Genomic DNA, 15,279 nt, shown 5'->3' with positions numbered 1-15,279 from the left:
ACATTGAGATGAAATTACAGATGGCTAAAAGGTAAGAACTATTTAGCTTTCCTTGCTTATTTTGATACCCATGCAGCTAATTCTGTGTATCATTGTTTTATAAAGCAATGCAAACAGTGGTAGAAGATGCTTCTGAATTCATATATGCCAGCTTTCTGGAAAAAAGGTCCTGGTAACTCACAATCTTGCCCTTAAATGAAACTACTGGTTAGTCATTTTGGTTAGATTCCAGATATACACCATATTCCTTATTAACTAGAAAAGATAGAATTTTTTTTTCTTAGAATATCACAGTCAATTGATACAAGCACAAGAAACCTTCATGGCTGTTCAGTCTCCATTGTAGAACACAGTGATTTAGGAGGATACTTTCTTCCTTCTCCACTTGAACAAGACATAACGTGATCTCACTCCAGCTGGAAGAAGGTACAGCTTCTATGGGAGAGCTTCTATGTGAAAATTGCACCAGATTTGCTATATATTACAGAATGAGCATACTAATGTATCTCTACAGAGGTATGAGTGACTTTTTGCATTTTAACTTATGCATTTCAACCAGTTTCCTTTTTCTGTGTAGATTAGGACTGATGACTTGATGAGTTGGTAGAAATAAGGTTCATCACTAAGTATTATACTACTGAAATATTTAAGTATTGAAGCTTAATCTGATTAATTTCTGAGGTTAAAAGGATGAGGCAACTGTTCACCCCCAGCATTTTTTTCTTATTATAACATATTCTGTAGTTCACAAGGGGGAGGGAAAAGAACCTGATTTTTTGCAAGGGCATCCGTGTGAAAGGATGGAAAAATCTTCCCTTACAGGAATATTTTAAGACATCCAGAATGCTGAATCACTTTTAAAAACACTAGATAAACTGCTGTTTATAAAGAGAGTCCTGTTATCTTCCAACTATTTCTGTGTTTATTTGCAGCATAAGACTGCTTCTCAAGCAAGAAGGTGGATTCTTCCCCACATTCACTCTACATATGGAAAGAGCATAGAATACAGAATGATAGAATATCCTGAGTTTGTAGGGACCCACAAGGATCATTGAAGTCCAACTCCTGGCCCTGGAAGGACAGCATCTCTGGAGAAGGAAAGGGACAGACTTACACTGAGACTCAGTCACACTGTGTCCATTCCACAGACATGTCAGGACACCCTGGGAAGAAACAGCCTAAGTAAAACAGTAACCAAGATAATCTGAATTCTCCAATTACAGATCCCAGATCAGGTTACCAAAATAATTCATATAAACTAGTGCTCAAATATCTATCTATTCTTATTTCTTCATCTGGTGTTGAGGCAGAAATCAGCCAAAGAAATATCAATTATAGGAGCACAAATAATCATCCACTTTGTTACAAAACACTTTTGTGCTCCCCCACATTATTCTCACTTCTTCAAAAATTTTCTTCCTCAGTAACAATATTTTTCCCCTTTCCAATGAAAGGGGAAATTCTCTTTTTTTTTTTTGTCAGTCTTTCACCTTTGTCATATCTTCTTTATTAACCAGTGTCCTTTTTTTAAAACCTTGTTGGCAAACGTTACTTTCTATTCTATTTTAGCATTTCATATAATTTCTTCAAAACTCTTATTTTCTTCCTGCTAGAACTTCCTCTTCCTGCTAACCTCTCACTTAAATGTCTTCTCTTGAAGCACCTGATTGCAGGCCTCTCTTTTGGTTCTTCTTACCAGTTCACCCTACTCAAATCTCCATCTCCAACTCCAATGTCCTTTCTTCACTCTTAACTCGCCTTGCTCTCCAATCTTCCTCTTTGACCATAGCTTACCATCATTTTCAGTCACCCAGTGCCAGTCCAAACATACAAACAAGAAATCTACTTGAGATTTAAGACTGTCACGACTGTCATGGTATTTCTGATTCAAGCCAGTGACTTCAGTGGGAATATTTAAACGCATAGAATTAAGAACAGATTTAGGTTCATTCTTAAATCAAAGCCAGGCTGCTTAGCATCTTGCAGAGTTAAGCCCTTCATCATTGTGGCTCAATAAAGGTGAAGATCTAATGCTGTCACATAAAACAGCTGATGAAAAGGTAAGCTCTGTCCTTGCCACTGACTTTTGCTTTTCCTTCCTCTGAAGCCATGCACGACCACAGCAGGGACCCATGTGAAGCCTGCAAAAGTAGTTATATTTCAAAGACTTAACTCTTACCTCTGCTAAAAACTCATCAGAAAATTGTAGCTACAATAAAGAAAGGTCCAAATGGTTTGAATAATAAGAAATTTTAATTTTAGATTACATTCAAGTAAATCCAAAGGGTCTAAAGTATGGAAGTCATTATCAGGCCTCCAAAACTATTTTTAACTTCTACAGGTCTCTTTCTATAGTGGATTGTCCACTGATATCTAGTAGTTCTGAAGGAGGAGAAAAAAATATCTATCAGCTGCCTTCTGAACACCTAAAGCAATGAAGAATATGGAAATTTAATGTAAATGGTTTAGGGTGGAGATGCAAAGCTCTTTTAAGAAGCAAATAAATAAATTTAAAAGGTACCTTAAGGTTATAGAACTTCATCATTGCAAGAATGAACCACTGAATTTCATAGCTTTTCTTACTTCTTCTTTTACATCTTTTTTTTTTTTCAAAAGTCAGAAATCTCCAGTTTTAAATATTTTAGCTAATATTTGCTAAATAAAGTGTAAGGACAATATAGAATTTCCATGTGTTCAAGGCTACTTATGAAGAAGAGGCTGAAAAGTAGAGGTGTACAATTATGTGATCTTAACAAGGTCTCTGCAACACAAGCAACACCTTTCTCCAACCTTTATAAACCATTCAAAACAAAAAAACTTTTCCATGCTTATCAATGACTTCCACTTTGTCCTCTGGAAAGAAACACAATCAGTAAATTAACTTTCTGCATTTTCACCTTTGGATATTTCAGATTTTCCTCTAGATCTAAAAGACAAATTATGAACAATTCTCTGAAACTGTTTCAGAGAAAATTAATATTTAATAGCAATTACTAATTGGTTTTCTAGCCATATTGATGGAGTAGTCCCACGAAAATCCTGTGCACATCACACCATTTCATTTGCAGCATGATGGCACAGGATGGTTGTAACACTACTGTGTGACACAGGAGTTTCAGTGCTGTGTGGGTGGCAAAACACGGACCCACAGATGTGCCCTCTAAGCTCTACCTGCTGCAACACTTCTAATCCCAGAAGATAAAAAAGAAAATTTGTACAATTGCAGCTCCCTAAAAATAGATCTGCTCTAATTAGCTAATGATTTTCAGAGTCAGTTGTGGATAGTGCTGTGTTTTCTGACACATTTCTATTCCAATATAGCTGACATATAACAGTTCATAACACCACTGACAAACACGCAAAGGGGAAGGAGATTCTGGACCATGTAGCAGAAGTTGTCACTAATGGATTCAAGCAAGATTAAAATTCCACTAAACTGAGCTAGGTGTACATTTCTACAATTGTAGATTGTTTTGACCCACAGAACACAAATTCTACTCCACCACTGAGAACAATTTTTGAACCTCATTTAGTTGGCTCACATGTAAATTACGACTGGCAAGGCCCTACAGCCCAATGACTGACATTCAGAAGAATCAGGTTGCTCATAATGCTTAAGCACCAAACCTTTTTGACAACTTGCTCTCTAAAAGGTGCTTTCATCTTTCTAAAGCTTATTCAGAAAAATATCTGTTGTCTAAAATGAATGAGGAGCTGAATACCTGCAAATGAGGATGAGATCGCTTACAGAATTTCAATTAGATTTAATTTCTCTTGTTTCTGCTCCCTATCTCCTCCACTCAGTTACATGCCTCAGGGAAGGATGCCAGACAGGCAGCTGAAGATTTTGGTAGCTTAGTCTAGCCGCTTTGTGCTCTACACAGCAACAAGAGCACAGTTAAGGGCACAGACAGATGAGGTAGCAGGACAGAAAGATTCTAGACAACAAGGTAACAGGATGATCTTGAGATCTTAGAGAAGCAAAATCCCATAAACAAGTAGCTGCTGTAGAGGGGGCAGTGGAGATCCGACAATCAGCTATCCCTGTTACTGACCTTAGAAACAACTGTTGCGACATCACTTAGAACAAACAGTATGCTACAGACAGACAAAAATAAAAGGAAAAAAAAATAAATAAATAAAACCACTGAAGACCAGAGCAGTGACATGACCAGGGTGTGGTACACTTTGACTGGAGACACGATACTGAAAGCTCTTTCCCTGTACAGCAGGCTAAGGTTGGTGTCCCAGGCAGTACACATGAGATTTTACTGCTTTTAGAGCATCTTTCAAAGGTACTTTGCAAAAAGAAAACATAACCCTGAGTACTTTAAAAGGCATGGTTAATCTCACTATCCTGCAAGACTAAGAAATAAGACTTCCTATACAATCACAGAGCAAGTTTTAAAATGCAGAGATTTTACTAAGTTATAAAATGTTGGAATCTCTATTTGTCTAATTGTTCCTGAATCTCATCATACAACCAGATAAAAATAAAGCCTATTTCAGACACAGTTGTATCCAGCACAGCATACATGGAATCAAAGTTCACAGTAAAATAACAAGCTCAGTTACAAAGAACAGAATAGTTAAAACAGTATGAAGTTCAACACAGGTAAATTTCCCTGCTTAAGGAAAAAAATCCTTCAACTTTCCTGGAACTCATAATAAAAACATAAAAATTGACAATGGTCTTCTTCCCAGAGGAAGTTCTCATTAGAGTAAGGGTAGATTGAAATGTTACCATCGACTCATTTACTGGCAAGACAAACAAAACCAAGATAAATAATACTTCATCACACAGCTCTGGCACGTATGAAATCTTTGTATTCCATGCAGCAATAAACAGCTTTCTCTTTACTCCCCTGACTCATGTCAGGGAAATCATTACTCCCTAGGCAATACCAGAAAGTTGGGAAAAACAGAAAATATGCTCTTCCACTCCACATTTTGTACCAGAAAAAAAAAAAAAAAGGCACCAGTGTATGACACTCCATTTTCTATCATCATGCAGTAGGGGAAAAATGGTTTTTTATTAATAAATACTTTCAATGACAGCATCTCTAACATTATCTGGAAATTCAAAAGCGAAGTTGCCTTAACTAGAGTTAAGGTAGACGTCACTTTTAAAGTCCAAATATGGAAGTCTCTGAAGGTCAGGTTAAAAATCCATATGTCATCCTGCATACCTAAGGGAGCAGTAATATTTGTTTCACTCAAGACTTTTCAGATTTTCCACTGCTTACAACAGCAGTTAAGATGTACCTTTAGTACCAATGCTGAGAACCTCCTGCACATCCTGTTCAGATGTTCTCCAGGGGTGAAAAAATAACCACCATAAAATAATGCACAAATTAAAACTGGTTCATATTTACTGGCTATATCTGTGAGATTTTTAATTCCACTTTGGAATATTCTGATAGCAAGGGACAGAAATAAGCCTATTTGTAACATACCCAACTCTACCCATTGAATAGATTGCTTTAAAGTGAAGTTTTTAGTCTCAGAAATGTCTACAAAACAGTAACAAAGAACATCACGAGCAGAGTGTAGTTGACACTTAGGTCAAAAGGCTCCTATTTGCAAGATTTTCTTTTCAGTTACCAAGAAATTATTTTCATAAAAGGAAAATCAACTGTAAAAGAACACTACAAATAATGAATACCCGCATTTCCATGAAAATGAAATATACTGAAAAATATCATAACATTTCAAGCATGACAAACTCTACTCCTGATGCCACTTGATACATCTCAGATTCATTTCAACTCCAAGCGTATTTTGTTCCAAATATATTCAAAATATTTTTTTCCTCCATAAGTTCTGCATTAGTTACTTAAAAGACAAGTCTTGAAACAAAGTGTCTGCAACTAAATAGGATGTCACTTCTTGCCTACAAAGCTTCTACTGAACAACTGGTCTGCCCAGTATACACCCAGTACTGGTGCACTCAGAGAGGTCAGCACCAGCTCTGTTGGTTGCTTGTATGCAAGGATTGCCCTGCTCAGACTGGAGAATGAAACTGTCTTGTAACACCAGGGGATGCTCTTCCAGAATCAGAACTGACTCTTCCACAAAATGACGGTACAGCAGATGCCATGATGAAATGCTGATTTCACTGACAATTCAGAAACTCAGAAGTAGTTAAAAAATGAAGTAACACATAAGTTAAAGAACAACTTGGGTGCCACACCGAGAGAAAACGTCTGTAGTAGAGAGTGATGTATGTAGATAAATACGGAGAGACAGTCCAAAAGCTAAACCCTCACCTCGGCTCATCCACCCCCAGATGTGCAGCCCCATGAGACAGCTGCCAGCTCCCATGGCTGTGTCAGCAGCAGGGGACATTCGGGAACCCCATGATGCTGTAAACAGTAGCAAAACCAACTGGGGGGGGGCTGAGTTTCTTGGATTAGAAGAATCTACAGACAAAAGTAAAGGAATCAAGAAAGGAAATCAGCTTCTAAGAGACCTCCTAGGATTATAATTTCTTAAATAAAATCGTATTTGTGATATTTTTATAAAGGAAATAGTTATTTCTTGTTTTAAGTTCAGCACAGGTCAAATTCTAAGCTTCAATGTAGCTCAACGAGAATAACTTGTAGTAATAGTTTCTCGGTGCTAAATTCAGATATTATCAACCATGTTGAAAAACGGAAGGAAGATGAAACAACTCCAAGGCCAAAGAGGGAAAGGGAACAAGCAAACAAGCCTAAATTTAAAGTGCTAACGTACCCCTTGTGCATGTTATCCAATACATGTACACATACAGCACATATATAAATTGGGTTACCCAATGCAGACAGATGACTATCACAAAAATAAAATGCAGTGGACATACAGTTGGGTTTATTTTTCCAAAAAAGATATACAATATACATTCACTTCACCTACGGCTGAGCCTGTCCAGACCTCCCAGCTCCCTGCTTGAAGCTTCTGATGGCTTCATTGCTAGAGATTACTCTGCAACAATTTCTGGCTGCTGTTTCTGCATGTGAGCACCAGTCAGCCACTTCAGCACTAAGTCAATCAGCTTAGATTCAACCTCAGATAGAGCATACGCCAACTCTGAACAGCTAAGAGGAGAGGGGGGCAGGTTCCACCAGCAAGCCAGGCAATACAAGCCACAGGCAGCTACCAGCCAAGGTTTTCAGCTGCTTCGCTATGATCCAAAAAATTAAACTACCCACGCTCAGGGAAGACACTCATAAATCCAATCCAGGTATTCACAACACAATGAAAAATTAATAAAAATCCTGTTCTGACAGCAGGATTTCTCCATCAATTCAAAGAGGTCTTCCCTCTTCCCAGCTTTAGTCTAAAATTCAAGAATCAGTGCTCTGAGTCTTCACTGGCCCAGTGTGTTTTCTCTAATAGTGGCCATTAGTGCCTACTGAAGGATAAAGAACAGAGATAAACATGCACTGTAACCCCAGAGACAGGTTATTTCTCGCATCTGGGTTTTTTATTACTGATTGTACATTTATTAATGATTGCAGACAGAAACCAACACACAAAACCCAGGAACTCAACACCTTTGCTTAGGGAAGAAGCAAATACAGTCTACCAACCAAGTAATCCACAATGCTTTGAAAATTTATACAGAAGTAATTAGTACCAGAAATAGCTATATTCTCATGGATTAATGTATTTGCCTTTCTGATCACCTTTGCTAATTCCTGGTCCAAGATCCCCAACCAAGCAGTCTGGATCCCTCCAGCTGCAGCCCACTAATCACCTTTGCCTTGCTCTTGCTGCTCCCAAAGTCCTCTGCTGCTTCTGTTCCTGATCTCAGTCCCATCAAGTCTTACTCTTTGCCTGGTTCCTTGATTTCATCTTACTTGGTTTATACCATTTGATCCCAGACCATTTCCTAACACAAGCAATATGTAGAAGAGTATTTTATTTGACAAAATATAAGCAAATTATTTGAAGTGACATTTCAAATACCTGTAGCAGTAACAGTGAACCAATGTACCTCAAATGGTCTCCCAGTTCTATAGAAAACTATCATCAAGAAAGGCAGAAGATGATCCAAGAACCAAACCCAGAGTTCAGGGATACTACATCCAGTACTTAACATAAAAAGAAGCTGCACTAATTAGGATATTCATCAAAATGCAGCAGTAAGCTCGAGACACAAAAGCAACACTAAAAGTAAAACAGAGGCAACAAATCGAAGACTCAAGTGGATGGAGGGTACTTAGCAAGCAAATGAGAAAGTCTAAGGTATCACAGAATAAGAAATTAGGTGACATTAGACTGGAATATTCTGAGGGCAGTTGAGGTCAGTCAACAACAACATCACACATGACAATTTGGCAGTCTTTCTGGAAGACGTTCCAAATGATTGTCATCACTATTTCAGCCATCAGTTAATTTTTTCTTCTTTGGTTTGGCACATTACTGAAGTCTGGAATCTGATTTGGCTTTGAAATGAGCCAAATCAGTAACAGTTATTTTCGACAGGCTGATACAGAATATCTGAAGGACAGTCAAATATTAATACTGTACTTATTTGAGCAAACAGAGAAGAGACTATTTCTACAAAATGCAGTCCCCCAATATCACAGCTGTATGATTTAAAAAAATGGCTAACATATGCATACAGTCTATTAAAATGCACATAATTTATCTGACTCAAAATGAAAACATATCTAACACGTAATTCCATTCATCTGGCCCTTTTTCACCCAGCCTTAAGATATACAAATGCGTGCCTTTTCACCAGAACACAGCAGCTGGGAATGAAAAGAAAAGCATTCAAATGATCATTTTCACATCATATTCCATCGCCTTTTCACCAGCTTCTCCCCAGTCTTTCTTTGAGTCCCATTCTGCTACAAGAGAGCTGCTTTTTAGATCAATTCATATTTCCATAATCCACACTGCTGTTTCTCCCTCTCCTCCCCAGGGTGGACTAACCCCTGCATCCAGAACTATGGCTTACAACTGTCATTAAGACCTGTAACAATAACAAGATAACAAAAGAGCTGGTAGAGATGAGGCTAGCCAGTACCATATGCTGATCAAGTTCAACATTTTTAACTTAAAAGCTCTATAAAACAAAACTCCCACAATTCTGAGAACAAGCATACTTCATGTTGCCACCTGTCCTCAAAATTTCAAGAAAGTTCCAAGTTTTCAGTATGGGCTTTTATAATTTTAAAAATAAACATCTCAAAGATTTATTCTGTCTCTGTTGGGATGAATTAAAAGAAAAATATTGAGAATATTACTTACATCCTGAGTGATGTAAGGATCTCAGTGATTCTGGGTGTTCCCAGCATGCCTACATGGGCAGTTGTTTCGCAGAATATTTATCAGGACAGGACAGATCTTTTCTGTTCCCACAGTGCAGTTAGTAACTATAAATACACCTCTGATTGTTATTCTGCTGATCATTTATCAGCTGTGATTTGCATAGACAAAAAGCATTGCTGCCTTACACACACAGAGTATTTTTCAATAAAAAAAAGTCTTTCAAACACAAAGTGTCAGAAAATTACAGTGTCAGAAAACTATCTCAACCAGAAAAAGCTCATTTGGAGTGCACCAAGTTGCCATCATCTCTGCTGGGTTAGTTGTTTTCCTTAAAGTTACACAGAAATTCAAATTTCAAAATAACCCTGAACAAACTAATGTGTAACATTTAGACAAAAATACTATTGAAATCAGCCATCTCATTAGACTGACTCCTCCTTTCTCATACCAATGTACCCAAATATTAATCGTACTTCTAAATACACAAGCAACAAAATCCCACTCCCCTTTTTAAGATATACTAATTAAAAAAAAAAAACAAAAAACCAAAAAAAAACCCAAACCAAAACAAACAAAAAAAAACCCAAAGCAAGCACCTATCTAGTTAGCATAAACATATGAAACATGCATTTAATGCCTCATCAGAACACAAGAACAAAGCCATCACATGCAGAAAGCCGGTGAGATGCATCCCCTAACAGCATGCCTGCAGCCTTGAAGGGAGTGTAAACAGTCTCCTACCTCCTGGGCTCCTGCTGCTCCCTTAGGAGAGGACAGAGGAACACAAAATCTCACTATTGTCTTCCACACATCGTTTTGACCCAGACAACAGATTTTATCTTGCTTCTTGAGAATATTTAATAAACAAACAAACAAAACAACCTGGTGCTGTTATTCAAATATTTTAAAAAATAATATTATCTCTTCCACTGTGACCTCATTTATGTAATTGCTGCCACAATCTATGCAATTAAATATTCCATCTTGAAGGAAACTGAACACTTTGTCTCCAATCAGATGCCTATTTAAGCCAGGCTAAACTTTCGGTAGTTAATACATACATTGAAAGTAAAGTGTGCAATTAGTGCTTTGCTGTGGGAAGGCCGACATAGGAGTACTTCAGAGGATTTTTCCTTTAAAATGATTTCACACACATCCATGTATATCTATACTTTTTTATATACAAATTTTCATATACAAATATATATATACAAATATTTTCACAAAAATCAAATAGATTTCCACATATAGTATCAGACTTCAGTAGCTGGGTCACTACAGCTCAATGGTGACTTCTGCATAATGTGATACATTAAAAATACAAAGCAGATGTTATATAAAATATGAAATAACATAAGGGGTGTTAAAGCAACATCATAGGAGACAGCAGAGATTCCTCACATGGGATGCCATCTGCAGGGTTTGGGAAAAGTCTGACATGAAAAAGCAGATTTAGACTTGTTCTCTTAGAAAGGAGAAAGTGAGAGAAGCTAGGATGAAATCTGCAACACAACTAACAATCTAATGTAGCCTCAATTCTTTCTTAACCCACATCTTCAGTGAACAACCCCTTGTCACACGTCGTATTACTCTAAAGTGGCTTCTGGTAAAACCATTTCCTGTCATTTTAGCTACTTGTATCATCTTCCTGGTGAGATGTTTTTCACCAGCAGAGAAATGGAAGGCTAAAGAAAGAAATTTTTAAGCGATTAGAAGGGCAAAGAATGAGAGTTAGTCAATGGATACCATATACTCTGGGAACTACCAGAATAGAAGTCACTTTGGGCCCGTAAGTGGTGAGATTGAAAAGCTACTGAATTCTTACACAGCTAAAAATAACATCCAATATAGCTGTAATTACTAAATTCATAAAAAATGTTAGACTTCACATGCTTCAAAGGTTAAGACAACACAGAAAGCAGCACTGCCTCTTGCACAGTCACTAACTCCTGCTGTTTCTATCGGCACCGTGCTGTCCTTCTTCCTTGTGCCAACACTACTCTTATCCCAGGAATGTTTCAACCCAATGAGGTTACTGGGAGTGCCAGTGTTTTTATTTGCAGAACAGCTACTAATAGAGCCATACTGGAGGCACCTGGACACATCTGACATCAATAAGGCTTTGCTACTCACTCCACTGCCATGAGGAGACAAGCCAGCGTCAGCAGATCACAGTTCTGCCAGGCTACATTAATTTCTGCAGAAATACATATTTTCTTTGTCAACAGTTATGAAGTATTTCAGTTTGGAAGCCAAGGTGTTGTTTTCATCTGGGCTGCTTTTCTAAAACCCTTAAAAAATACTTTCTTCTTAAAAACAACTGGATTTTTTTTCCAGGTATCATAGCATTAATATTTTCTCTGCACAGACTTGTTTGAAAACGAGCTTGCAAGGCTGAAATTAAACTCTAGTTCTTTCAGTCTGAATAAACAAAATACGAATTTCAAGATTAAAAACAACATATCTTTTATCATGAGAATTTTGTTAAGCACAAGGTTTTTCTGAACATACTGCAAGACAGGGCCTCTAGGCATATAAATTCAAAATATATTTTAAACAAAAAAAATAGTCATTTGAATGGCTACAACTCATTCTTTATCCAAATCTAAAGCTTGTGAGGATAATCACAGAAGACATATATATGCTCAAATCAGAAATCTTCACTCATTTTCTACAGTGCTGAGTTTATTCAGAACTTTTTCCAACACTGTCAAACTCATGTTTATACCACTAATGCCAGTACAACACTAAATTGTAACTCTGTGATGTCTCAAATGGATTAGTTCTTTTGGGTTTTGGGGTAGTTTTTAATAAAGATCTTCTTTGAAACAGTAGTGTGATTCTTTGTCCTTTGAATTCTACCCAGTACAAGCTCATTTTTTCATTCATAGTTTTGAGAGTTACTAAAATTGGAATTATTCCTACCACCAAAAAATAAAGAAAAAATTAAAAGAAAAAAAAAGCAAATCCACTCTCTGAAATACTCCTGGCAAAGAAAAATATTTTTCATTTCCTGCCTTGAAGTATTACCTTTATTCTTTCCCCACTCTGTGTTTTTCTCTTTTCCTTCCTATTCTGGCACCTAAGAATTACCAGATATAAAATAAGTGGTTTCCCTGCAGCCTTGGCAAATAAGAAAATCAACAACGAATCTTGCAAATTCTTTCATGGTACCAAAATCATGCCTTAATATTTCCTTTACTTGAGGGACTGTGCATGAGCAAGAGATTATGACAAATCCCCAATCTTCTCTTCCTCCTGATCAACTGTAATTTTTACATCTCATCCACAACAGATGGGATGTTTTGCAAAACATGATTTTGGAAAGTCAACATTTAAGAAAAAAAAAAGACCAAAAGAAGAATATTGACCAACACAAAAGAAAATGGAGAGGACAAGAATAACAGAGGATTAGGGATGAGTAAACACTAGAAAGTTCAGCATACTTAGAGGACAAATGTGAGAAAGAGGAGGAATATATCAAAATGGCTTAGACAAGTTTTCTTTGCATTATGAAAGCAACAAAAAGGTGACATGATAAACTGTAGAAAAATTCAGGAAGAGAGGAAAATATTTTGCCCACTGTTATCACATCACTGTGCAAACAGACAGCCCTTCAATTTTAGGAAAGATGATTCCTTGGGATACATCCAAAAACTAACTCACACATTTTACATTTAAAATAGAAATGATTGGAAAATAGGATGGAGAATATTCTTTTTTCTTTTCTTTTTTTTTTTCCTAAGATTCTCCCCACAAACTTTAATGGAAATTAGCCTTGATAGTTTTAGTGAGTTCTTGGTTTCTAACAATATAAAAATTAGAAGTGGCAGATACTCAGATCTCCAATCCAAACCCACCGAGTTCAGCGCGCACACACATGCGCACAGGAGGTTTCTGCTGGTTTCACTCAGTGACTTGGCTCAGGGGTTTGCTATAGAAGCTGCTACATATTCTGTTCAAATCCACTGAATCTGGTAGGAAGATTTCCCTTGCAAGGAGAAGGATTAAAACATACTGTTTGCACAAGCAATTTACCTGAAACACTAGATTCCCTACAAGGTCGAGGCACAAGGAGCAGGCATAGGTTTTTCAGAGCCCAAAGGCAGAGAGCCGCCTGAGGCCTCTGGTTTTTATAGATTAGGTATGTCTATTGCATCTTTGTACGATTCCCCTCCAGTCTTTAGTGGGCTTCATCTTCTAATCATTTTTCTACACCAGCTGTTCTCTGAATAACCTTCGACTTGCTGAATAAGCTCCCATTTTTCTTCATACATAATTTCTCTTTTCTTTTTTTTTTCTCCTTTTTTTTCTCCTTAAGATCAAGTCGTTCTTGGGGAAAAAGAAAGAGAACAAAACAAACTAGAAAAAAAAGAATTTAAATGACAATGAAGACGACCATTCTGCAGCCAGGATAATTACAAAACTTGCTGAATGCCTAGCTAAGAACATACAAGAGTACACTTTGCTCATTTGTCACTGTTTTACAGGCTGCATGTGCTTCTGACTGATGCTATTCCCTACCTTCTATCTTTGTATATTTATTCCTTTCATCATGAATCACCTTATAGCTGTCTTTATAGAATCTTGTATTATTGATTTCAAAAAAACAAACAAAAAAAATATCAACAATTTATCAACATCTACTGTACAAAAACACTGCCAGATCATCCATTGTGGTGATATTACCAATGAAGAATATGTTTGAGTCCATATCAGTCTAAATACAAGAGGAAAAAGAGACATTGGGACTGAGATATTTACTCTATTTAGTGGAGCATTTGTATTTTCTTTTATGAAAACAAAGATATTTCAATGTAAGAAACTCCTGTAAAAGTTGCTGAAATAACAAAATTGAATTTCATTAACGTTTAATATTAATAATTTTAAATAAAATAGTCATGGGGCAAAAAACCTAACAAAATAATTAATAGCTGGCTGTCACTAAAAACAGTGAAAAAAAAATCCATCAGTCCTGTATATATAAACTTTCCTTTGAGGATTAATTATAGATAGAACACTGGATTTTCACGCTTTCAAAATCAGGAACTTTAGATCAGTCTCTGATAAGGGTCTGAGGATTTATTTTTTTCCCATGAAAATAACAAGGGTATCTCTAAAATATCATTAAATAAATATCTAAAATGTTGCATTGGAAAGGATTACAGGATTACATTAAAAGGGCATACATGGGCAGCTCTAACTTTTTTGTTCTGATGGTTTTTGTGACAACGATTTATAACATCAACATTTGGCAAAGTTTTATTGATACATTTTCCACATTTTTAATACCACAACAGATAAAAACCCACCACATCCAACAGCATGACCTGATAAAATTCTACATATCAAAAATGAGGTGATACAGAGAATTAGCATGACATTCCATGCTCCAGAACTGCTATTGCATATTCCTGTCACAAAGGCAATCTAATCACCAAGCCACCAGTTGGGTGAAGACTTCCTCCCTCTTATCATTAGCATCTGCCTCTTCACAGCTGAATAGGAGAGCATTTTTATTATTATTCTATCATAAAAAAAAAAGTTCAATCTCATGTTTCCAACCTGGTCTCCAAAGTCCTCCGGGAACTTCCACAGTACCACTGGATCTGTAAATAATTGACAGACAGCATTAATCAGAGGCAAAGGAACAGAGTATTACAGTCAGAGTACATTAATATTAAAGAGAGGGTCAGCTTAGCGTCAAGCTTTGAGGCAAGTCCAAAAATGTATCTAAAAACCAAGGAAGATACTGGATTATTAAAAAGACTTATTTCATATTTATGAAACTGTATGTTTATTTTTTTACATATGGTAGCAGGTTATGATGTACCAAACTATTTTCATATTCAACTCTTTCATCTTTGAGTACTTCATTTTTTACGCACATGTTCAATTTTTACATTTTAATTTAATTAAGAAATAAAGTGATATAAAATCTCTTTCCTCCCCAGGAAAAAAAGAGGATAAAATTATAAGAAGGGAAAACAAAGATCTTTATAAAGTGCAGGAAAA

General features: G+C 36.6%; 1 protein-coding gene across 3 annotated transcripts in view; it reads right to left on the bottom strand.

The window, feature by feature from the left end:
* Window positions 1-15,279, bottom strand: part of DENND1B (DENN domain containing 1B) — a 149,484-nt gene that overhangs the window by 94,618 nt on the left and 39,587 nt on the right. For all 3 annotated transcript variants that reach the window (XM_032696453.1, XM_032696455.1, XM_032696454.1), the window contains exon 3: window positions 14,830-14,873. In XM_032696453.1, the coding sequence (XP_032552344.1) occupies window positions 14,830-14,873 (44 nt within the window). The remainder of the gene's footprint in view (window positions 1-14,829; window positions 14,874-15,279) is intronic.

Source organism: Chiroxiphia lanceolata, chromosome 9 (assembly GCF_009829145.1).
Source record: "Chiroxiphia lanceolata isolate bChiLan1 chromosome 9, bChiLan1.pri, whole genome shotgun sequence".
Classification (NCBI taxonomy): Eukaryota; Metazoa; Chordata; class Aves; order Passeriformes; family Pipridae; genus Chiroxiphia; species Chiroxiphia lanceolata.
The sequence above is the reverse complement of the archived record's forward strand: the minus strand, read 5'-3'. Positions and strand labels throughout refer to the sequence as shown.